This window comes from Podarcis vaucheri, assembly GCF_965113315.1.
Source record: "Podarcis vaucheri genome assembly, chromosome: 6".
NCBI lineage: Eukaryota > Metazoa > Chordata > Lepidosauria > Squamata > Lacertidae > Podarcis > Podarcis vaucheri.
Genome location: NC_138764.1, coordinates 87,236,666 through 87,259,556, shown reverse-complemented (window position 1 = coordinate 87,259,556; position 22,891 = coordinate 87,236,666). Strand labels below are relative to the sequence as shown.

Here is a 22,891-nt window from a genome sequence, read left to right as displayed (position 1 = left end):
CAATGGCTGCCCGATTGCCCGCTGCGCGTTCCGTCACACTCTTCACCTAAGGCTACCTGGCGACCGAACGATCAGCTTTTGGCTCCGCCGGGAACTTGGACCTCCAGACCCCCTCCGGAAGGTCAACGGGGGGTTTTCCGCCCTCAAACCCCCTTTTTTCGGCCAAAAATAGCTAGGGCTTTCTCTCCCGAAAAAACCCTCGCCTGCCTCGGGTCCGCGCTCTACCGGAAGTCAGATTCAAAATATTATACAATGATAAATCACCAAACAAACAAAGAAACCTCTAGCCACCTTTAAAAAAAATCACTGGTGCACTTTTTGCCTTCCGTTTCTAATGTTTTAATAAATCCAGCCATCAGCAAGTACAGTGGTACCTCGGGTTAAGTACTTAATTCGTTCTGGAGGTCCATTCTTAACCTGAAACTGTTCTTAACCTGAAGCACTACTTTAGCTAATGGGGCCTCCTGCTGCTGCCACGCCGCCGGAGCACGATTTCTGTTCTCATCCTGAAGCAAAGTTCTTAACCCGAGGTACTATTTCTGGGTTAGCGGAGTCTGTAACCTGAAGCGTATGTAACCCGAGGTACCACTGTATATGTAGAAGTGTAGAGTTGGAAAGAGACCCCAACTGCAGTGCATAAATCACCTCTATAGAATCTGTGGCAGATGGCCACCCAACCTCTGTTGTGGGTGGGTGGGTGCTGAGTACAGTAGAACAACAAAAACCATTACCGTGAAAAACCTTCTCATTGTTTTTGTTTTCAAGTTAGGGTTTGCATAATGCTCGTTCTACACAAAGTAGACCTGTTCTAAATTAATGGGCAGGGCTAACAGGTTCATTAATTTCAATGGATCTTCTCTGAGCTTTGAATGCAACCCTTAAAATTTCACTTTGCACAGGGCTTCCACAGGCAGGGCTGACTATGCGAATCCCACCTAAGCATCCTTAGGGCAGCCATTGTCTCTCAGGCCTCCCTATCTACAATACAGAGATAATAAATTAATAGTGACCTACTTTATAGGGTGCTGTGCAAGCATGACTGAAATATGAATGTGAAGTACTTTGAATACACTTAAAAGGCTGCATTTTAAGAGAGCCAGCACAGAGTAGTGGCTACAGTGTTGGACTCAAACTGGGGGAGACCTGGGTTCCAATCACACATGACCCAGTCACTATGGCCAGACCCTCAAAGTGTCCCTCAAAGGAACAGTACAGGATTTTCAGAAGCTGTCCCAGTTTCTGATTTTGATCCTGGAATGTCCCAATCTTCCCTCAGATGTCCCTATTTTCACCTGAGAAATGTTGGAGGGTATGTACAGCTATGGATAAAATAGAGGAGAGGCCCACACGCACCGCCTTTAGATGCTAGGTGGAAAGGTGGGGCATAAAGTTAATACTGTAGTAATATATCCCATGATTATACAACCACTGGGCTTTTTTGACAACTTGCCAGTTGTTGTTGTTCTCAGTTAATTGGCTCTGAATTAGTGTATTGATTTTCTTCAGTCGTTTTTCTCTCTTCCCTTTAGTCCTGCTCGCATGACATGTCTGTAGATATGAGTGAGAGGATGGGTGGAGAGGGAAGAGGCAAGATCCTGGTCTCCATTCTTGCATCTGTTCACTAACCAATCTGAGTAGCAGCCGTCCATGAAAAAATAGCATCCTTGGAGGCTCTCTCTGTGCAGCCAGGATCTCTGGAAAGGCGAAGGTCCCAGATGAAATAGTCAAATTACAGTACTTATTACTTTTCCTAAAGCCTTAGCAATGACACTTCATTCCATAAGCTATTACTGTTTACAAAATAGTCATGTGAGGGCAAGTTAGCTTTAAATGCACCAGAGGTCGTGCGGACGGAAGAGTGAAACCTTATGATTGGGGATGTGTACATTAAAAACACAGCTTGAGCTTTTGTTACAAATACCTTTACTGCACTAAAATATTTTCAGTAGCAGAGTTAGATGTGTTTCACAATTGAGTAAAGGCATCTTTTTTTTTAAAGGCACAAAACTTTAGAGGCAGTGTGGTGCATTGGTTGGAGTGTTGAACCTGGACTAGGAAAATCTGGGGTTTGAAACTGCTCAAAAACAAAGCGCACTGGGTGACCTTTGGCCAGTCACTTTCTCCCTCAGTTTAAAAGGTAAAGTGACCCCTGACCGTTAGGTCCAGTCATGACCGACTCTGGGGTTGCAGCGCTCATCTCGCTTTATTGGCCGAGGGAGCCAGCATACAGCTTCCAGGTCATGTGGCCAGCATGACTAAGCCGCTTCTGGCAAACCAGAACAGCACACGGAAACACCGTTTACCTTCCCGCCAGGTAAATACCTATTTATCTACTTGCACTTTGACATGCTTTCGAACTGCTAGGTTGGCAGGAGCAGGGACCAAGCAACGGGAGCTCACCCCGTCACGGGGATTCGAACTGCCAACCTTCTGATCGGCAAGTCCTAGGCTCTGTGGTTTAACCCACAGCACCACCCACACCCCCTCCCTCTGTTTAGCCTACCTTAACAGGGTCAATTCCATATATGATTACTATATAATAATGGGCCCTGCTATGGGTCTCCTTGGTGTTGGAAATGGGTACTGAGACGGAGCCTTTTCGTCAATGGCACCCAAGATCTGGAACAGCCTTCCAAAGGATGCCTGCCTGGCTCCATTGCTGCTTGCTTTCAAACAGGCTATTCCAGTGAATTCTCATCAAGTACTTAACTAAGTACTTAACTAAGCTAAATATGTCTTCTCAGAAGTGAGCTCCATTGAACTCAATGGAAGTCGCTTTTCAGCAGACATGGTTAGGATAGCACTGCCCTTTGTGTTTATGCTGCTGCTTTTTAGTTTAGATTGTTTCTGTGAGGGAGGGGGTTGTTCTTTTTATTACTGTATATTTTTGACTATATGTTACTATAAATTGCCTGCATATTTTATAGAAAGGCCAAATATAAATCTCAAGAATAAACAATCTCAACTTACTTACCGGCATGTAGACTTTCCCTTTGCTGATTTATAGAGCTCGGTGCCTTTCTCCACAACCACCAAGCAAGGAAACCCAAGAATTACGTGTGTGTTAAAAACATGCATCATGTATACTGTACTGGCAAGGGTGACAGAATTTCCTTTTCCTCCTTGGCACCGAATTGAGGTTGCTTTCAGGCAGGCCCATTGCTCAGAGCTAGAGAATTTGGTTTTGCATGCCAAAGGTCCCTGGTTCAATCCCTGCCTGAAACCCTGGAGAGCTGCTGCCAGCCTGTGTAGACAGTACTGAGCTAGATGGACCAGTGATCTGACTCAGTATAAGGCAGCATCCCATGCTCTTGACAGCTGCAGCTTTTACACTGGCAATTTATTTAAACTTGATTTAAACTGGCCCAGAAGCTGCAGCCAGTGTGGAATGGACTGGCCAGGCTGCTGATGGGGGCAGGCTAAAGCATCCTCACTGGAAGCCCATATGCTGCCAGGCCAGGTTCAAGGCTCTTGTGCTGACATACAAAGCCCTGGGCGATCCAATTATACCTTATTAACCTGGATACCTTCAGGACAGTCTGAGCCCTTGTATTCCAGTTCAATCACTGAGATCATTTGGAGCTGTATGTGACAGAGGCCTGGCTGGCCTCAGCTGGAAATTGAAGATTTAGAGCCTATGGAACACTCTTCCACCAGAAATTTGTCAGGCACCCTCTCCATTAACTTTCAGGCATCTGGTGATATGCTTTTTATGCCAACAGGCCTATTCTGTTTATTCCCTCCTGCATCAAAGTTAGCCAGTTATTTTAATGATTACTTTGTATTGCTTTTGTTGTATTTTTTAAAAAATGTTTTATTGTATTTGTATATTTTGTTGTATTCAGCCTCAGTATTTTGCATTAGATGGCAGTACAGAATTATTTTTGCAAATAAACAAACAAACAAACAAACAAACAAACCCAGCCACTTATCTGGGTGGGTTCCTCTTTGGCTCTCCACTTGGTCCAAGAGTCATTCAATAACAAAATGCTTCAGTGCAGAGTGCTGCTCTTCACTGTGCCAGCCAGTCAGCCCATGTGCCTATTTCCAGGTTACTCCATTCCATTACCACTTCCGAAAAGCAAGTCAACATTTGCGCCTACAGTCCTCACTGGGTTTTGGGGAGGGAGAAATCACCCATTCCCCTTAAGGATTTTTCCTGAGGTGTTTTTTTTTTTGGGGGGTGGAGATTTTGTCATTGCAGTTCTGCAGATTTTGTGGTTTCCCATATGCTTGCTGATATCTTCCACTTTTGTGTGTCTGGTGCCTTTTTGGCTATATAAGCTATGGCACTCTCAGCCTGAACATTGAAATAAAGGGTACTGAACTAGATTATTACCCCCCTCCCTTAGAATTTATTTGTCCTCATTACAGGTCTTGGCCCAATTCACATGTTTTATAGTTATTCTGGGAATGGGCACATTAGCAAATGCCCTCTGTGCCCCTGTAATCATAGCTTTGAATCTGCATGAAAAGCCAAAGCTTCTGGTTTCTAATGGCTGTAGCAGTGAACCTTTAAATTACAACTGCAAATAGCAATTTAACAGATCTGTAAATTTCTGCATTAAGTAAGTGGAATGTTTAAATCATGTCAGGAGGAAGAGGTTTGTGGTGAAGCTTAATCTCCAGGATAGTCAGATCTTGCTGATGTAAGTGATGGCACTCAGGGTGGGAAAACTGTGCCCAGAGCTCCTGTCTGTTGCTTTAAGAGATGCAGAACAGCAAGTTATGGTGTTTCACACCCATCTTAGAGCTTAAAAAGGTAAAGGGACCCCTGACCATTAGGTCCAGTCGTGACCAACTCTGGGGTTGCGGCGCTCATCTCGCTTTATTGGCCGAGGGCGCCGGCGTACAGCTTCCGGGTCATGTGGCCAGCATGACTAAGCCACTTCTGGCAAACCAGAGCAGTGCACGGAAATACCGTTTACCTTCCCGCTGGAGTGGTACCTATTTATCTACTTGCACTTTGACGCGTTTTTGAACTGCTAGGCTGGCAGGAGCAAAGACCGAGCAACGGGAGCTAACCCCGTCGTGGGGATTCAAACTGCCGACCTTCTGATCAGCAAGTCCTAGGCTCTGTGGTTTAACCCATAGTGCCACCCGTGTCCCTAATCAGCCTGTATTCAACAATCTCACTTGCTACAAAACACACGCCAGCAACCTCTGGCCTTTCAGATGTTGCTGAACCACAACTCCCACCAGCCCCATTAAGCATGACCAATGGCTTAGGATGCTGGGAGTTGCAGTTCAGCAACATCAGGCTGGCCAAGGAAAACCTGCTTTAAAACAAGGATGAGGAAGCTATGGGCTTTCTTCTGGTGGTGCAGCAATAAAACTATTGGCACATTGCAAAGCTAAGCAGGGTCTGGTATGGTTTCAAACTGGATAGGGAACCAAATGTTGAGATTCCTGCATTGCTAGGTCAGCTTTCTTCAATCTGGTGCCCTTCAGATCCTTGGAGCTACAACTTCCACCAGTGGGTTGTGTGAGGATGGTGGGAGTTGTAGTCTGAGACTCGAATACCAGCCTGGAGAAGGCAGAGGCAGTGATTATTTTGGCAGTCCCCTTCCTTGTAAACAGTGTGACTAGAGCAAGCTACAGTTAGATACAGAAATCATTAGGATCCATCCCTGTGTTTGTAACTGTCACCTTTTGTACATGAGAACTAACTCGTGACTACAGAACAGAAAGCAAACCCTATCCTTTTTATGAAAAAAGTGGTGCATGTGTTTAAATTGGGTGGTTACCGTTCAGTCTTGTTACCACACAGAGTACTTGTGGGGTGAAAGTGGGGTGGCTTATATTCAGGTCCACCACCCCAAGCTCAGGGTGGGATGCAGCTGTCAAAACAAAACTTAAGAAATAACTAACAGTTTGCTGCCCTCTAATGGTGTGTATGCACACACAAATCTGGAACCCAAGACACGCTGCCTCATCTTTCCTAAGGTAAGGCCCGCTATTCAGAGGAACTCTCTCCAACATCATTGCACACACATCCTAAATAAAGTAGAAGATGAAATATGGGGGGTGGGGGAAGGAACGGAAAACACAAAAAGGGGAAATACGTTTGACAGTCCTTCCCTAAAATGTCTGTTCTGCAGTTACTGCCAGGTGACTGGGTACTTATGGGGCTCTCTAATATTCAAGGAAATAGCGAAAAGGCAGAGAATTGGCACATCTGTGCCATATTTCTAAAGCACGTGGCTTTCCCCAAGGAAGGCTGGGAGCTGTCGTTTACCCCTCACAGAGCTACAATTCCCAGCACCCATAGCAAATTACAGTTCCCAGGATTCTTTGCAGGAACCCATGTACCTCAAATGTATGGTGTAGGTGAATTCTGTGTATTTTGTGGAGAATAGAGAAGCCCCAGAAAGTGTTACGACTCACTGTTGCTTAACAACACAATTCTACACGTGTTTACTCAAAAGTAAACTGAATTCAACGGGGTTTTCTCCTGCTGAATTGTATATAGGATTGCAGTCTAACTTGGCAAGAAGAGCAGGATAGGAAACCCATGGTTCTCAAGAGGATATCAGACTCCATCTCCCATCATCCCTGACCACAGATCATGTTGGCTGGGGCTGATGGGAATTGGAGTCCAACAACCTCCAGAGCCCCACAGATTCCTCAACCATGTGTGTGAGAGAGACAGCAAGCCACATTCTGTCAGTGTTGGGTCAAAGGAAAATGTGAAGTGTGTGGGAGGTTCTGTAGAATTTATCCAGGTTCTCTTGAGAAAGAAAAATTAGCCAATAGCTCATTATGTTATGGCTATGATGGCTCAGAATGGTTTTTTAAAAAACAACAACATATGTTATTCCCTGAAATTAATTAGTATTTTTCACTACCCATCTCGGCAGGGGAATGAAATATATATATACTTTGAATAACAAGCAAAATCATAAATAAATGATGGCAGTCTTTTGAAGCTTGGACCCCAAAAAGATGCCTGGCTCTGTTGCAGACCTCATTCTTGGTTGGGTTACATCTGTCAGGCTTCAGTTTTCTAAGTCACTCTGTGAACAAATTATTTTGTGCCAGCCTTCCTTTGCATGTGGAGAGTGAATGACAATGTCTGTGTTTTAAGATACAAAGACAGGTGCAGGCACAGGTGCAATAGAGGTGAACAGATGTGCTTAGTCAATTAAGACCTTTTAACAACTACCCATTTTGATGTGCTGGTAAGAAAAATCACCTCTGTGCTGTTGAAGGTTGCAGTGACAACCAAAATAAGAAATCTCAAGACCAGTTTCTCCTATGCCAGCCCTTGAAATAAAATGATATTAAATATAGGTGCAGTAAGAAAGGCTCCACTTACCTGGGAGAAAGTCTAATTGAATTTAGGCCACAATCACACCATACATTTAAAACACTATAATACTATTTTAAACAGTCATGTTTTCCCACAAAGAATTCTGGATGCTGTGGGGTTTTTTACAGGTGCTGAGAGTTGTTAGATCTCTATCCCCCTACCAGAGCTACAGTTCCCAGGGTGGTTTAATAATCAATCCCTTTACACAGGGAACTCTGGTAATTGTAGTTCTGTGAGGGGAATAGAGGCCTCCTAAGCTGAAGCTCCAATACTTTGGCCGCGTCATGAGAAGAGAAGACTCCCTGGAAAAGACCCTGATGCTGGGAAAGATTGAGGGCACAAGGAGAAGGGGATGACAGAGGATGAGATGGATGGATAGTGTTCTCGAAGCTACCAGCATGAGTTTGACCAAACTGTGGGAGGCAGTGGAAGACAGGGGTGCCTGGCGTGCTCTGGTCCATGGGGTCATGAAGAGTCGGACATGACTAAACGAATAAACAACAACAACAACAATTCTCAGCACCCTTAACAAACTACAGCTCCCAGAATTCTCTGGGGGAAGCCATGATTGTTTAAAGTGCCATCCTGGTGCTTTAAATGTGTAGCCTAAGTAGACCTTACAGCTGAGTAGACATTGCAGGATTGCAACAGTGGAGGCAAGTCCATTAGGGCAGATGCCCTACAATCCCAATGGTAGGAGAGCAGGGATGAGTGCAGTTGCTTTACCCTGTCTGTCCTCATTGTTGTCATCTGGCAACCCATGAGAGGTGACACCAGGGAGCCTCTTGGAAAATCACGGTTCCAAAATATACAGGGAATCTCCACAGGAACAAAAGGCTCTCCACAGCAGATGAGCAACTTTCCCAAGTTAGAAGGTGATGAAAATGGGGGCAGGAGGTGGCTGGAGCTATCAGGTTCACCCCCATCACGTCCTCTCCTGTGTTTAGTTGCACAATGGGCTCATGCCTGAAGAAAGCTTTAGTAGAAGTCAGTGCCCATTGAAACCAATGGGGTTTAAGGCAGGATTAAATTGCCCTACCACTGTCAGTGGCACTTAAGTTCATCTAATTTAACATTGCAATCTGGTCATCTTGTGGGGGCAAATCCAATAATCTAATTTACATACTATGTGAAGTATAATAATAATAATAATAATTATATTTATCCCCGCCCATCTGGCTGTGTTTACCCAGCCACTCTGGGTGGCTTCCAACAGAATATTAAAATACAATAACATATTAAACATTAAAAGCTTCCCTAAACAGTACCTGCTTTTGACCGGAATCTGCTTCAATGGATGAGTTCTGGTATTATGAGCTACATGCATAATTGTATATACCTCTATCATGTCCCCATTGCTTATATTTTTTTTCTAAATTAAAAAAGCCCTCATGAGGAGTTGCCCCACACCTTTGATCACTTAGGTTGCCCTCATCTGAACTTTTTCCATCTCTATGAATCTCCACTTTCAAGTGCGGAGATAAGAACTGTACACAATATTCCAAGTGTGGTTGCACAATAAATGTGTACAACAGCATTATGCTACTGGCAATGACTTTCCATTTTGGAGGCATTAGGTATGCTCAGAAGAAGCTTGTCTTATGCAAAGTCCAGCTTCCCCAAAGAGCAAAATGCTTCTTAATGAAAGCCTTTCGTTTGACACAGAGCAGCATCTATTGGAGGTCTTTCCGTCTTAATAATCAAACCATGCAACAAATGGGGTCTATAGCCATTTGGAGGTCTGTGGTCTGAACTTAATGTATCCAATTACCAAAAATGCCTCTGCAAAGTTCCTCTTCCCATGCAGGCATGCCTCTGGGTAATTTTTGCAGCTTTGTCCATAAGGTAGTCCATATCATTAAATATTTACTTAGAATTACAGTTTGCATTTATTACATTTCAGCACTCGGCATTAAACTCTCTGAACCACAAGTTCTGTATTATTAGTGACTGAGAAACACAGAGGGGAGGGCAAATGCTATGAAAATCGGAGAGTAGAAACTCAGCTCTTTCCTCGCATTTCAGAGCAGGGCATCTGTATGCTAGTCCAAAAGAATCACCCTCTAGGTATGATTTACAGCAGTGTTCACTGTGAAGTCCTTAAAAGTCTAGTCATTAACCTCAGGACCTAGTTAGCACAATATCCATGACAATCAAGATTCCTTGAGTTCTGTAATTTGTAACTCCCTTGTGGTCAATATATTTTCTATGTAACTATTAGGAACAAACAACTTTTTGAAGCGGAAGGGCCATAACTCAGTTATTGAGCCCATGCTTTGCATGCAGAAAGCCCAAGGTGGCATCTTCAGTTAGAAGGATCAGGTAGAAGGAAGGAGCCACAGCCTAAGACATTGGAGAGCCACTGAAGTAGTAGACTGGGGGCTATAATCTATGCAGTCAGCTGATTGTCATTGCTTGATGGCTCCATGTGTTGCATTTAGCAATCTCCAGCAATCAGCTGATGGTTGATACTCACAAAGTGTTGTGCAGGGCTATGCAGAAGCCACCATCAACTGGATGGCAGTGCCTGCAAACTCTTCTTGGCCCAGCTGCATCTTTGCTTGCTTCAAACCTGACTTCATGAGCCTAATTTGGCCCACAGACTGGAGGTTCCTCACTGCTAGATGGGCAAATAACCTGACCTTGTTTAGAGCAGGTGACAGCAGTCACGAAATTAAAAGACGCCTGCTTCTTGGGAGAAAAGCAATGACAGCATCTTAAAAAGCAGAGACATCACCTTGCCAACAAAGGTCCGTATAGTTAAAGCTATGGTTTTCCCAGTAGTGATGTATGGAAGTGAGAGCTGGACCATAAAGAAGGCTGATCGCCAAAGAATTGATGCTTTTGAATTATGGTGCTGGAGGAGACTCTTGAGAGTCCCATGGACTGCAAGAAGATCCAACCTATCCATTCTTAAGGAAATCAGCCCTGAGTGCTCACTGGAAGGACAGAGCCTGAAGCTGAGGCGCCAATACTTTGGCCATCTCATGAGGAGAGAAGACTCCCTGGAAAAGACCCTGATGTTGGGAAAGATGGAGGGCACAAGGAGAAGGGGACGACAGAGGATGAGATGGTGGGGTAGTGTTCTCGAAGCTACCAGCATGAGTTTGACCAAACTGTGGGAGGCAGTGGAAGACAGAAGTGCCTGGAGTGCTCTGGTCCATGGGGTCACGAAGAGTCGGACACAACTAAATGACTAAACAACAAAAAGTGAATTAAATGATCTGCCACCGTAACCTATTGTTTGCTTCAAAGAATTGAAATGTGGACTTGGCCTACACTGCGGTTGTCAAGCCAGTAGCTGTGGATGCGGATACACCTATGAAGTCTTTCATTGGCAGGAGGGTTGGTGGTCCCTTCCAGGTTTGCCTTAGGCGGCAAAGTAGGGTGGGCCTCCCCTCCCCTAGTCCCACTCCCTAGTGCCATGTGACCCCCTCAGAAGGTTGAACAGAAGGGAATCTGGCCCCTAGTCTGAAAGGTCCCCTGTCCTTGCCGCAGAACAAACAGTTTTAAATGTTTTGCTCTTTCCAAGAATTCATGTACTCTGCAAGCTCCAATATCCTCACCACAGCAAAAGCAGAGGCAGGGAGGTTCAGATTTGCGCATAGAGCTGCCTCTGTTGGCGTTCCACAACACTTACAAGCCATTACTGCTTTAGATTCATCATCATCAGTGACACTAAGTACAAGGGGCCTCTCTCAGCTTTTCCAAGGAAAGGAAACCACAATGAGGTTGTGTGAATGATGCTGGAAATGCTAAAACATTAGTAAAGGCAACTCCAATTAGAACTTCTCTTACCTCCCCCCTCCTCTTCGTAATACTCAGCTGGGCTTCTTTGCTGGTTCTCCACACAGGCCAAAGAGATCCTGACATTGATTTAGAAAGGGCAACAAAACCAATAAAAAGCTTTTTCGAATGAATTAGATTGAAACACTTTTTTCCATTCCTTAATGGCCCGTATGTTGAGAGAGAAAGAGAGGCTGCATTCCTATCATACATTTAAAGCATGTGACATCCCCCCAAAGAACCCTGCTCTATGTTAAGGGTGCTGGGAATTGTAGTTCTGCGAAGGATAAACTACATTTCCCAGGATTCTTTGGGATGGGAGTCATGAGCTTTGAATGTATGGTTTGCAGCCTGAGGGCAGAGAGAATTGACTGTTGGGGTGCGACCATGAGCCAGTGATTCTCTTTCAGTCAAATCCACCTCACAGGGTTATTATGAAGCCAATGTGAACTAACCTTCCTATGTAGGCCACCATAGGAAGAAGGATGGAATAAAAATGTCATTAACAATAACGACAACTGGTCTTTCCAGTGAAAATACTGCCTAATATGAGATCAATTTCTACAGCAGCAATCCTAGGTCTTAAAATCCTAATATAAATTTATTGGGCAGAGGAGTACAAACAGGGCAGGATCCAGATGGATTTCCTAAGGGAGGCAGTTCCTCATTCTGAAGGTCACAGTGATGAAGACCCTCTCAGTTGAGGCAGGATATGCAAAAGCTGATCTAAGTGGAAGGAGAGGAAGCAGGCAGAGGAAAAGTAAGTGTGGATAAGTGTGTTGTCCTTGTAGAACTCAGCAGGGAGGAGGACCAAACTAGACTTGATTGGCTCGGTCTGTCACTGGCTCTAGTGCCACCTAGTGTTGGGCTCCGTGACTGCTGCCCTACGAATTTCAGTGGCCACCTGTTATTGCTGGGCACAACTGATACTTCAGGCTAAGCTAGGCAAGAACGCTTCTGGCCAAAGCCTTCGTTAGGAGCAAAATTTGCTCTTCCGAACTGGGTTCACTCCCAAACTGTGAGCAAACTTGTCATGCAAAGCTGCTTGTGACAAGGATCCTAGAAAATGCCTTGTTTGTGTGTCATCATGAATGAATGCTGTTAACGTGGTATCAAGCACGAAAGGCATTTAAAAAGTGAATTCAATTCCAATTGATGTAGCTTTTTCATTCCATTTACAAATGGGAAAAACTGAAATGGGGGGAACTGATTGAAGAATGGTTCTTGCAAAAGCTGCCTCTCATATGGATTCTGGCATCTATAAATCTGTCAACAGTGGAAAATATCACATAATACTCCCCTTTCCCACCAGCCGTTAGAAAATAATGGAATGGCATAAAATGTGTGATTGAAGCAGGGACGATTCACAGCAAAATATTGGGCATTTTAACAGTTTTCATTCAAGAGGCACCCAAGCACTTTGCTCTCCAGAATAGAGTCATTTAAGTGAGATTAAAATTGCAGGTAGGTTTATTGGTTCATTAGAGAAGAAATCAAAGGAAACTGGAAGGTAATAAGTGGAACTGACAATAAAAATGGTACACAGTGGAGTGTTCCTGTTGCAGCAGCCATGTACTCTTTCAGAATACTTCCTTCCACCTCTCCCATTGCTAGGTGGGTGTTTGCATGCCACCCTCCAACAGACAGTCAGCATTCCTTGAACCCTGAGCATGCTCAGTCCTTGGGGTTCCTCTCTTTAGTCCCCCCTTTTGCACTTCTGTTTACCTTGGGGTTCCCCTTCCCACAAACCTGATACCTACCCTCTTTGGCATGGATGGATGGTACCAGTTTAGCCACATAAGGATCATATACATTATGAATGTTGGTCTGTGTGTGAGAGAGAGAGAGCGAGAGAGAGCCCATACATACATATATATACACATACATACACATACACACACACATGATCCCAAAGGAAGATACACAAATAGATATGCAAGCTTTGGAGCTCATCAGAACTCATCATCAGCCTGGAGGGGGGAAGATGTATTAATTTGTATACTGCTTACATGCCAAAATGGTCGCTAAGTGGTTTATAAGTATAAAATCAGTTATAAAACCCATGCCTAAACAAAATACAGAAGAAATCCATTTCATCAAAACATTAAAACCCACCCATGATTAAAATTTACAATAAAAGAGTCCCATTAAAATGTTTGCCCAAATAGGCGTGTATTGAGGAGCCGGCTGAATGCCAATGATGATGGGTCTTTTTCTTATTACAGCACAATACAGGTGCTACCAGTGAAAAAGCCAGCCTCCATCTTACCACAAGCTGATAACCATCAGGCCGCGGCAAAACTAACTGGATTCCATTTGCTGAGCTTATATTAATCATAGAATGGCAGAGTTGAAAGGGACCCCCAGAGTCATCCAGTCTCAACCTCCTGCAATGCAGCAATCTCAACTAGATGATACATGACAGATGACCATCCAACCTCTGCTTAAAAAGGAAGGTTGGGAGTCTGGAAGTCTGTTCAGCTCTTTCTTTTTAGCCATTCTGGGGTCGCCTCTGCTCCGCAATGCCGGCCTCTAGATGGAGCTCGCTCCTTCCCCTCTTCCCCGTCTCCCTTTCTCCTCCAACTTCTAATCCGCTCGAGCCAAACTCCGCGCAACCAGAATCGCAGGGCGAAGCTGGAGGCTCAGGCTGGACTTGTTGATCTCCGTTAGCAAGAAGCGAAAGGGAGAAAGAAGGAAAGGCGAGAAGAAGGAGAGAGGCCCGCGCTCCCTGACTGCGAGCGGCGGGCGCTTCCTCCCCGCTGGGCCCGGGCCCCGCGCGCGGCGTCGGCGGAGCTGAAGGTGGGGCTTGGGCGAGAAGCGCAGCCGGATCTGCGCGAGGGCCTGCGAGACGCTTGTTGCGACGGGGGGCGCCTCTTGAGACCCACGGAGACGCCTTGGCCCGGGGTAGGGGGGGGGAGCTGCTGCCTTCGCTCTCCCCATCCAGCTGCTGAAGGGGTTATCCTGGGATTTCGTCCCCGGTGGGGTTTTCTTTTTCCCCCTGCCCGCCCCCCTCCCCATCTCTCGCCGCCGCCGAGGATGCCCGCGACGCCTGCCTGCCTGCTGAGCTAGCCCGGAGCAGGATGTAGCGAGCGAGCGAGCCAGCTGGCCGACCGATGCCCTCGCCGCCTCCCGGAACCCCACGGCGCCTCCTTTCTCCGGGATCGTGGCAAGAGAAGTGAGTGGCGGAATTGGGGGATGGGGAGACGGGCACCCGGGGGGAGGGGGGAAGGGGGCAAACCCCACGCGGAGTTAGGAGCTAGAGGATCACATCTGCCCGGGGCAGCATGTGGATGCGCAGGCTGGGCTGGGGAGCTGCCCGAGGGTCCTGCTCCTCAAATCGAGGGTTCGGTCCCCATCGGTGTTGGGGGGGGGAGGGATCTGACTCCCCCCTGCCCCCTGAAAACCCTTGTAGGATTTTAGTCGGGCGTGGGGAAAGAGAAGGAGCCGTTCCTCCTCCTCCTCCTCCTCTTCTTCTCCCGGATTTCTCCCATCTTGTATAAGCAACAGTGTTGCTAGCTCTTTCTACTGGCTGCATATTATTCTCTTTTTTAAAGGCTGTTGTTATGACGACTCCTATTAGTTATCGCTGGGGGGGGGGGATAAATGGAGGAGATGGAAATTCTTTCACACTCCCTCCCATAGAAGCCCCACATTCTTTTTTTTTTTTTTAAAGAGCTGGAAATAAATGTGATGATTGCTCCCACTCAGGTTATAAACTCGGGTTCTCTGTCTCCACACCATCTCCATCAACAACGTACACACTCCGCGGTGTAGTCTCTCTTTCTTGTAGACTTAAATGGAAGAAGTGTGCCTGTCTTTCTCCAGTGCCTTATTTCAAATAATTGAGGTTAATGGCCCCAATTTCCCTGGAGGCATTTGCCCCAAACTCACCAACAGATGTAGCCAACTTAAGCTCGGCAGACTTTGCTTCCCCAAGTATCTTACTTAAATGAATTAGAATAGGTGTGCCGCTCCCCTATTCACTCATTCCACTAGAGACCTTCATAAGGTGAGAGTTTAATTTTTTTTGTTCCCTCCCCCTCCACAATACACCCCCCCACTGATGTAATCTGTTCTAGCATGGGGCCATTGCAAGCCCACTAACCCCTTCACCGACCACCCTTTGTAAGTGGTGATTTACAAAAGATTAGTCTCTGACATATCTGCCTTTCCAGAGCTTACTAGAGAGAGGAGAGAGTAATAGCCATAGATATGGCTTGTTTCACCCATACCCAATGTGAACAGGACTATCAGACTGTGAATGTCATTTGACTTTGCTCCATGCTAGACTTTCTGCATGTAGAACGGTGTGTGATCAGGTGCTGCTGTGTAAACTATTAGTGCCGGCCTGTGCCTCTGATGTCTTTGAGTTAAATTTATAACAGGGGACAGATTAGAAGCACATGTGAGGAGACCTGATTGGAGCATTTCTTTTTTTCCAAATAGCTAAAAAAGAAAAAGAAAAAAAGGGGGGGGACCTCCATGATTCTCTTTTAAAGTTCATAGTTCAGCTCTTTGGCAGAAGAGAGAAAACTGAGAAATGCCTCTTAAAGAGCATGTAGAAGAAAAAATGAGAACCAGTAGATAAAAACTGCGTGCTACTTTCCCAGTCTTAAAACTCATAAACCTGGAAGGAAGTGCTATTGGTTGAACTAACTTCAAAACATGGAGTTCCTAAATATCCCAAGCTTCATGTATGTATGATTTGGGGAAGGAGTATAGAAAGGCATATGACAATTTGATGTGTGGAATTTTTTGCAGAATTATAGTGACTTTTAATGCCCCCCTCCCTTGTATCCTACCCCATATACAACGTTGTATGTAGCGTGTCTTCCGAGAAGAGTTTGTATGAAAGGTTCAAGCTTGGATCACAAAATATGCCTCTTGGTGGGTGTGTACCTGGTTTTCCCATTTATGTCTTTGGGGTTCACCCACTTCTCTAGGGAAAGGTGTTTGGATGTCTCAGTTAGCCTTACCAGTTGAAACAGTGGGACTCAAATGAACACCAGTGGCTGTAGCTTGGGTAGGGGATGACTCTGTACATCAGACTTCCCACCTACTCCCTTTCCAAAATCTATTATAGTTGTACAAACTAGTCTTTTTGTTAGGGACATCCAAATTCTCATCGTGCCTAGAATCAAGCTGGGACATCTATTTGCGTGTTTGTGTGTGTGTGTGAGTGGGGAAGGTATGAAAGGGTGAGGGACAGACTGGGCTTATAGTGACAAACTGTTATGTACATTGCCTTTAAACCAATACATGCAGGTCTCTTTTCGTAAGTAACCAAGTATTTCAGCTTTTGCTTGATTGTTCACTGTAACTCATACCCAAATGCTTCGATGCATCAGTTTAAGTCAGGGGGAGTCCACAAATCAAAAGAAAAGGAGGGTGAGTAGTGGTGATGAGAATACAGAATACATATTACTTCAAGGAGAGCAAAATTAATTACAATGGAAGCTGCTCCGATGAGCTGTCAACTGGAGTTCATGGGGTCTTCTAGATCCCCCTACAAACCAGTGGGGCAGTTTGGTAATTTTAGACTCCAAACTCAGTGAACATATGGGGGTGGGAGACTCTTTAGATGGTAACTTCAAAAGCATGGTAATCTGCCTGTGAGCCACATAGGGGCCCGCATTCTCATTCTCTCTCTCTCTCTCTGTGCTGAGTGGGGCATTGTCCCAGCAGCCTGCCCTGACAACACCACTGCCCCAAACACTGTGATAGCTCAGTTGGTAGAATATGATACTCTTAATCTCAGGACTATGGGTTCAAACCCCATGCTGGTTAAAAGATTTCTGCACTTCAGGATGTGGGACTAAATGGGCCTCATGATCCCTGCCAACTCTGCAATTCTGTGATTCTGTGCCATGGCACTGGTATTTTCCCAGAGGCTGGAAAACGTGTTAGGAAATCTATTTCAGCACCTCGGTGTGGACAGCGCACAGGATTCCCTTCTATTGCAATGAGTTCTTGCCATGTATAGATCAGGCAAAGGCTGCTCTAAGTCTTGCTGGGCCAATGTCAAAAAAGGTAGCCTGATCGCCTCCCCGCACCCTTCCCCCAGCTCACCACTCTTAAGACTCTCTTCAGTTTCAGCACCATTAAACTGAACAGCGACCTGTGCTCTTGCAGCCAGCCTTCTGTCCCCGCTGCTCCTTCAAGCAGACTAACGGAGCTGTTTGTACAGCTGCCTGATTAATTGATCAAGCAGGCAGCCCACAAACAAAGGAAGAAGCTCTCATTTGATCCCCAGAAGTCGCCAGTAGCTCTGTGGATTTTTTTTCTCTTGCAGGCATGGAGGAGGAGGACAGATGAAGAGGTCCTGCTGCGAAGTGTGAGTGCCCTGGAAGCTTTCATCAGCCTGTTCCAGCCTTCCTGAGACAAGCAATGCCTGCGGGGATGAATAAGCATGGATCTCGATCGACTACCTCTTTGCCTCCCGATCCCATGGAGATTGTCAGGAGCAAGGCCTGCTCCAGAAGGGTCAAGCTTAATGTGGGTGGCTTGGCCCACGAGGTTTTATGGAGAACCCTGGACAGGTTGCCACGGACAAGGTTGGGTAAGCTCAGAGACTGCAACACCCATGAAACCCTTATGGATATATGTGACGACTACAACTTGGAGGAGAACGAGTATTTCTTTGATAGGCACCCAGGGGCATTTACTTCTATCTTGAACTTTTACCGCACTGGCAAGCTGCACATGATGGAGGAAATGTGTGCCTTGTCCTTCAGCCAAGAACTGGACTATTGGGGGATTGATGAGATCTATCTGGAGTCCTGTTGCCAGGCAAGGTACCACCAGAAGAAGGAGCAGATGAACGAGGAGCTCAAGAGGGAAGCGGAAACAATGCGAGATAGGGAAGGAGAGGAATTTGATAACACCTGCTGCGCCGAGAAGAGGAAAAAGCTCTGGGACCTTCTGGAGAAGCCCAATTCTTCTGTAGCAGCCAAGGTAAAGTCTAAGCTACACATACTTTATCTCTTGCGGAGACAGCATGTACCTATTGATCAGAGTAACGGCTGGGGAATACTGAGCTTTGAGTGTTTTATTGTACTATCCTGGCTGTACTGCCCACAGCATCAAAAGGGATTGCCACAATGCAGTGTGCCATTCAATTCTTTTCTTCTTGGGCTTTCATATTACAGAGTTATGTTTCAGTGTTGTTTTTAAGAGAGGATTTGGGGACATAGACACAGATTGACCTGTCATTCTGCACTTCCTGCATTTTTACTGACACAAGAGTAGAGGACTTTCTGTGGGGGACCAAAGCACTTAATGGAAAGTTTAAAAGGGCCATGGACAGATTATGCAAACACTTCATGTAGACAAAGCCAGATATGTAATATATTCATAAATTATGAATGGATTCATTGGAGCTTTGCCAAATCTCCTGAAGAGTGTTTGGTGTTAGTATCCCCAAAAGGATGGATTTTGGTGTGATTGCAATACTGTATAGCATATTTCAATTCATTACCTAAAGGTTTGTTTTCCTTCTACTGGTATGTGCTGTGAAAATATTACCCATGTCAACTGAATTGTTGGTTTGGTAGCAGCTAAGTTCACTATATTGATATACCATTCATATTATGCAGACTATAGTTACTTAAGTTCTATGTTTAAATTCAACAAGTGTGCTACTCTTCCCATTCCTCTCCCTACCCCTGGACAGTGATGGCTTCCCAATGTTTGTTCCAGCTTCTCTATTTTCTGGATGCAGTGTTCTAGCGGTTATATTGATATCCCACTCTCCTGGACCACCACTATTTTTTTCATTTCTAGTCTCGGGCACTTTGGGGAGATCGGAAAACGTTGTTTTTTCTTGTGATTACAGAGGACTGACTTTGTTTAAAGAAGAAAAAAACACAGTATCTGCATGGAGTCTGGTGGGATTCCATAAATTGGTATAGAAAGTTAGAAGCTTCCACTATCAGTCTCAGTCTGCCACTTAGATATGCTCTGAGACTGCTAAATGCCCCAATTTGGGGGGTGGGGTGGCTTTTGTGTGTTTGTGCAGGGGCTTTCTTTTGTGAACACGAAGCCACCTGATAGAAGTGGATGATGTTCTGCCTTGTCTTTCAGTCAAGAACTGAATGACAACAAATCATGAAAAGAGGGCAGAAGAGTGAGGGGAGAGGGTCCATAGCCTAATGATAAGAGTCCACATTTGCATGAACCTGGAATGTTCCAAGTTCATTCATGGGCATTTTCAGTTCAAAGGATCTCAGGCATCAGTGTGATGAAAGAATTCTGGTTGAAGACCCTGGAGATCTTCTGCCAGTCAGAATGGGTCAGCAATGGGGAATACAGACCCAACAGCAAAAGGTAACTTCAGGTGAAACTTGCTCTAACTTGGCTGCCTAACAGATTGGCGAGGAGTTTGCAACACTGCTGCCTTAGGCTACGCTCATCAAAACATGATATATACACACACCACTTCACTTGTGAAGGGTGCATGGTTGTATCAATCCCTTTCCCTTTTAAAGCACTCCAAAGTAGTGACCTAACCCTTTCATACCCTTGTGTATTTAAAGAAAAGTGTTGATTTAAATCTCCTATTGCAACCCATGCAGTATTTCATACTTGTACCATCTAGAAAATATAATGTGAAAAACGCTACTTCAGGCTCTACAGTTTTTTGTTCAAGGGGTATGAGGGTGAGATACACCTTGAAAAGATGAAAGTTCCAAAAGTCACCATCACCAGTTTATGACCTTGAAGCTGCCAGTGTGGTGTTGCTGCAGGAGTGCCAGACTAGGACCTGGGAGACCAGGGTTCAGGGTGACCTTGGGCCAGTTGCTGCCTTTCAGCACAAGGTTGTTGTGAGGATTGACTGAAGAGGGGGAGATCCATGTATATACCACCTTGAGCTCCTTGGAGAGAGAAAAAGGTTGGGTTACAAATACAGTAAATAAATTAATTAACACCAGCATAATCACAAAGAAACTGGGTGCAAATGTGAAGGCTATCATAATAACAACGTGTAGCATTAAATTGGAAAACCTCAGATGGTCAGCTGTTAAGAAACCATGTGGGTCTCATAGTAAAGCAGTGGTTTTCAAGCTGAATTCTGTGGAACCCCAAGGCTCCTGGGGAAATTACCAAGAGTTTCTCAGTGAGAAAATCAGTAAAGGTTAGAACATAGGAAACTGCCTCCTACTGTGTCAGACTGTTGGTCCATCTAGCTCAGTATTCCCCGGATTTCAGGCAAGGGCCTTCCACAGCCCTCCATGGAGATGCTGGACTTATGGACCTTCTGTAGCTTCCACCACTGAGCTACACCCTTTCCCCAAGCTTCCTGGAGTGGCAGCTGGCTGGTGGTTATCAACCTTCCTTTGTATGGTGCAGCAAGAGAGGAATGTTGTCAGCTGTGTGCTCAGTTGAGATGCGGCAGTGGTGCCATCCCCAAAGCCTTGAGTGTCTTGGATGAAGGTGTTGGCTATTTGCAGTTTAGTAGCACTGCAGAGAGCTTGCTGGGGAGACCATGCATTAAAAAGGGACTCAAAAATAACTTAAACAAGGTTTTAATAACAAAAACAAAAACTCCTTATACACTAAATACATCAACAACAAACCAGACCCAGCCACCAACCCATCCCCCAGGGTAATGAGAGAGCTAGGTGCTGCCCCTTATATACTACACTCAATTGCTGACACAGCTTGATTAACACAACTCAGCAGCACCTGCTATGTTTCACAGCTGTAAGGTTGGGTCTCGTTATTTGCCCTGGCCCTGGCCCTTAAAGACATGCACAACTTGTGAAACAGTAATGAACCTTCACATTTTAAAGTGACCATTCAACAGAAGGGAGCAAAACACCTCCCAAAATCTTCTGCGATATGCAGAACTTCATTGCGTACACCACGGGACATCTCAACAGGTAGTATTTTCTGAAGGGAGAATCTTTGAAAACCACGGCCATCAAACAAATAGGCATGGAAGCAGTTGCAATTCTTCTAGTCAGTGGGACGGTCTCGGAATATGCTGTGAAATGCAAATTGCACATTCTAGCAGGAAGACTTTACACTTCGCTTTTGTAAAACCCGGATTAGATGCTTCTGCATGAGCACAGCCCAGTGATTGTAAAAGAAACTGATAGTTCCTTTAAAGTTCTGAGAAGGCGTTTCAAGGATCGAGGGACATCTGATGCAGTGTGTCAGGAAAAGGGATGTTGTGTGGCTTTCAAAAAAACCCCAATTGTCGTTTTTATTTCTCACAACAGACTGATCCAGGCTGCCTTTTTAAATATATATTTCAGATGTCACAGTGCTGAATGTGAATAATTTATCAGGGTGTTTTGGCATGCGTGCAGAATCCCAAAACGCCGGCCTCCGGCTTAGGCCGGCTGTGGCACAGAATCAAAATCCATTAGAGGCTGTTGATGTTTCATGATTTATTGTATATGAGGATGATCATCCTTGCCAAAGAAGTGTCTTTTGTGATTTATAAGTCAAATCCATTCTAGGGTTTGCCTTCTGGAGAGAAGAGGGAGAGAGAAATCCAGTGTAAATGCATTTAGCAATTGCAGGCTTATGTACTAATTTAGAGTGGATTGTGGGGAGCACATTGCACTTCCTTGCGAGCTTCCGCTGCTGAGATTTTTAGCCCAGGCTCGGATGTTGAGTTGTTCCTCTGTTCACATAAAAGGCTATGGTTCCACCAAGTCTCCCTGCTTCTTTAACCTGATCCACAAACACACATTATATCCAAATCATTCCCAGGGAGAGGCTCCTGCTCTTTCTAATATTTTTGTGGCAATTGCCCTCATTCCCTTTTTTGGCAGCAAGATGAATGTATTTGGATTTTCATACCTTTGAAATGCTAAGATTTTGTTTGGAGTTTTTATAATTTGTATAGTTTGTACTTGATTTTGTGTGTTGATTATTCGTGAGCCACCTTGGTCGTCGTCGTCTTCTTCTTCTTCTTCTTCTTCTTCTTCTTCTTCTTCTAAAGCCAAAAGGCAGTATGTAAACAAACAGTAACATTTTAGGGTATCCCACAGCATTGCCAAGTTTTCCCCAAGCCCCTTAGCAGATTTTCAGGGCGTGCTGAGAACTGCAGAAGAAAGCAAGAGATGGAGAGACCTTTCCCAGGAATATGAACTTGATGTTTTGTTCATAGAAGGAAAGTTAAGCTCCAAGCCGGGATATCTGATGAACTGGATCTCAGCAAATCCCCATGTGTCGGACTGACCTAATCTGCACTAACGCATGGATCGTAATTTAGCTATCTATCAAATTTCACATTTCTCCAAATGTTGCAATAACATTGGCACTGGTACGGCTTAATGGGAGTGAGAGGGGTGAGTGCAGTGTAAATTCCCCCATGGAGTGAATCCAGTGCTGCCACTGACATGTCTGCACTACACTGATCTTGTTGCTGCCGCTCCTTTCTCCCTCTGGGTAAGCTGCAGTGATGCTGGTGATGAAAAGTAAATCACATTTTTGTAAACCACTTTGAGGATTTTTTAATGATCCAGCGGTGGATAAATTTTCTGATCCAGCGGTGGACAAATTTTCTGATCCAGCGGTGGATAAATTTTCTGATCCAGCGGTGGTTAAATTTTACTAGCTAACTAAATAGAAATTGCTACCGCACCTACTGCTACTGTTGCAGTGCAATTCTTGGTGGTTTAAATGTATCAAAACCCATTAATACAGTGGTAACTTGGTTCTCAAACTTAATCTGTTCTGGAAATCCATTCCAAAACCAAAGCGTTCCAAAACCAAGGCGCGCTTTCCCATAGAAAGTAATGCAAAATGGATTAATCCGTTCCAGACTTTTAAAAACAA

The 22,891-nt window shown here is 45.0% G+C and overlaps 1 protein-coding gene and 1 long non-coding RNA gene across 2 annotated transcripts in view; both read left to right on the top strand.

Annotated features, from left to right (window-relative positions):
* LOC309534458 overlaps window positions 1-3,916 on the top strand; it is a 126,626-nt gene extending 122,710 nt beyond the window's left edge. The window contains exon 2 of the long non-coding RNA XR_014220746.1: window positions 583-3,916. This is a non-coding gene — a long non-coding RNA (uncharacterized lncRNA). The remainder of the gene's footprint in view (window positions 1-582) is intronic.
* Window positions 3,917-13,639: 9,723 nt separating this feature from the next.
* KCNB1 (potassium voltage-gated channel subfamily B member 1) overlaps window positions 13,640-22,891 on the top strand; it is a 195,293-nt gene continuing 186,041 nt past the window's right edge. The window contains exons 1-2 of the mRNA XM_082225952.1: window positions 13,640-14,273; window positions 17,391-18,052. Of these exons, the coding sequence (XP_082082078.1) occupies window positions 17,486-18,052 (567 nt within the window). The 5' untranslated portion in view covers window positions 13,640-14,273; window positions 17,391-17,485. The remainder of the gene's footprint in view (window positions 14,274-17,390; window positions 18,053-22,891) is intronic.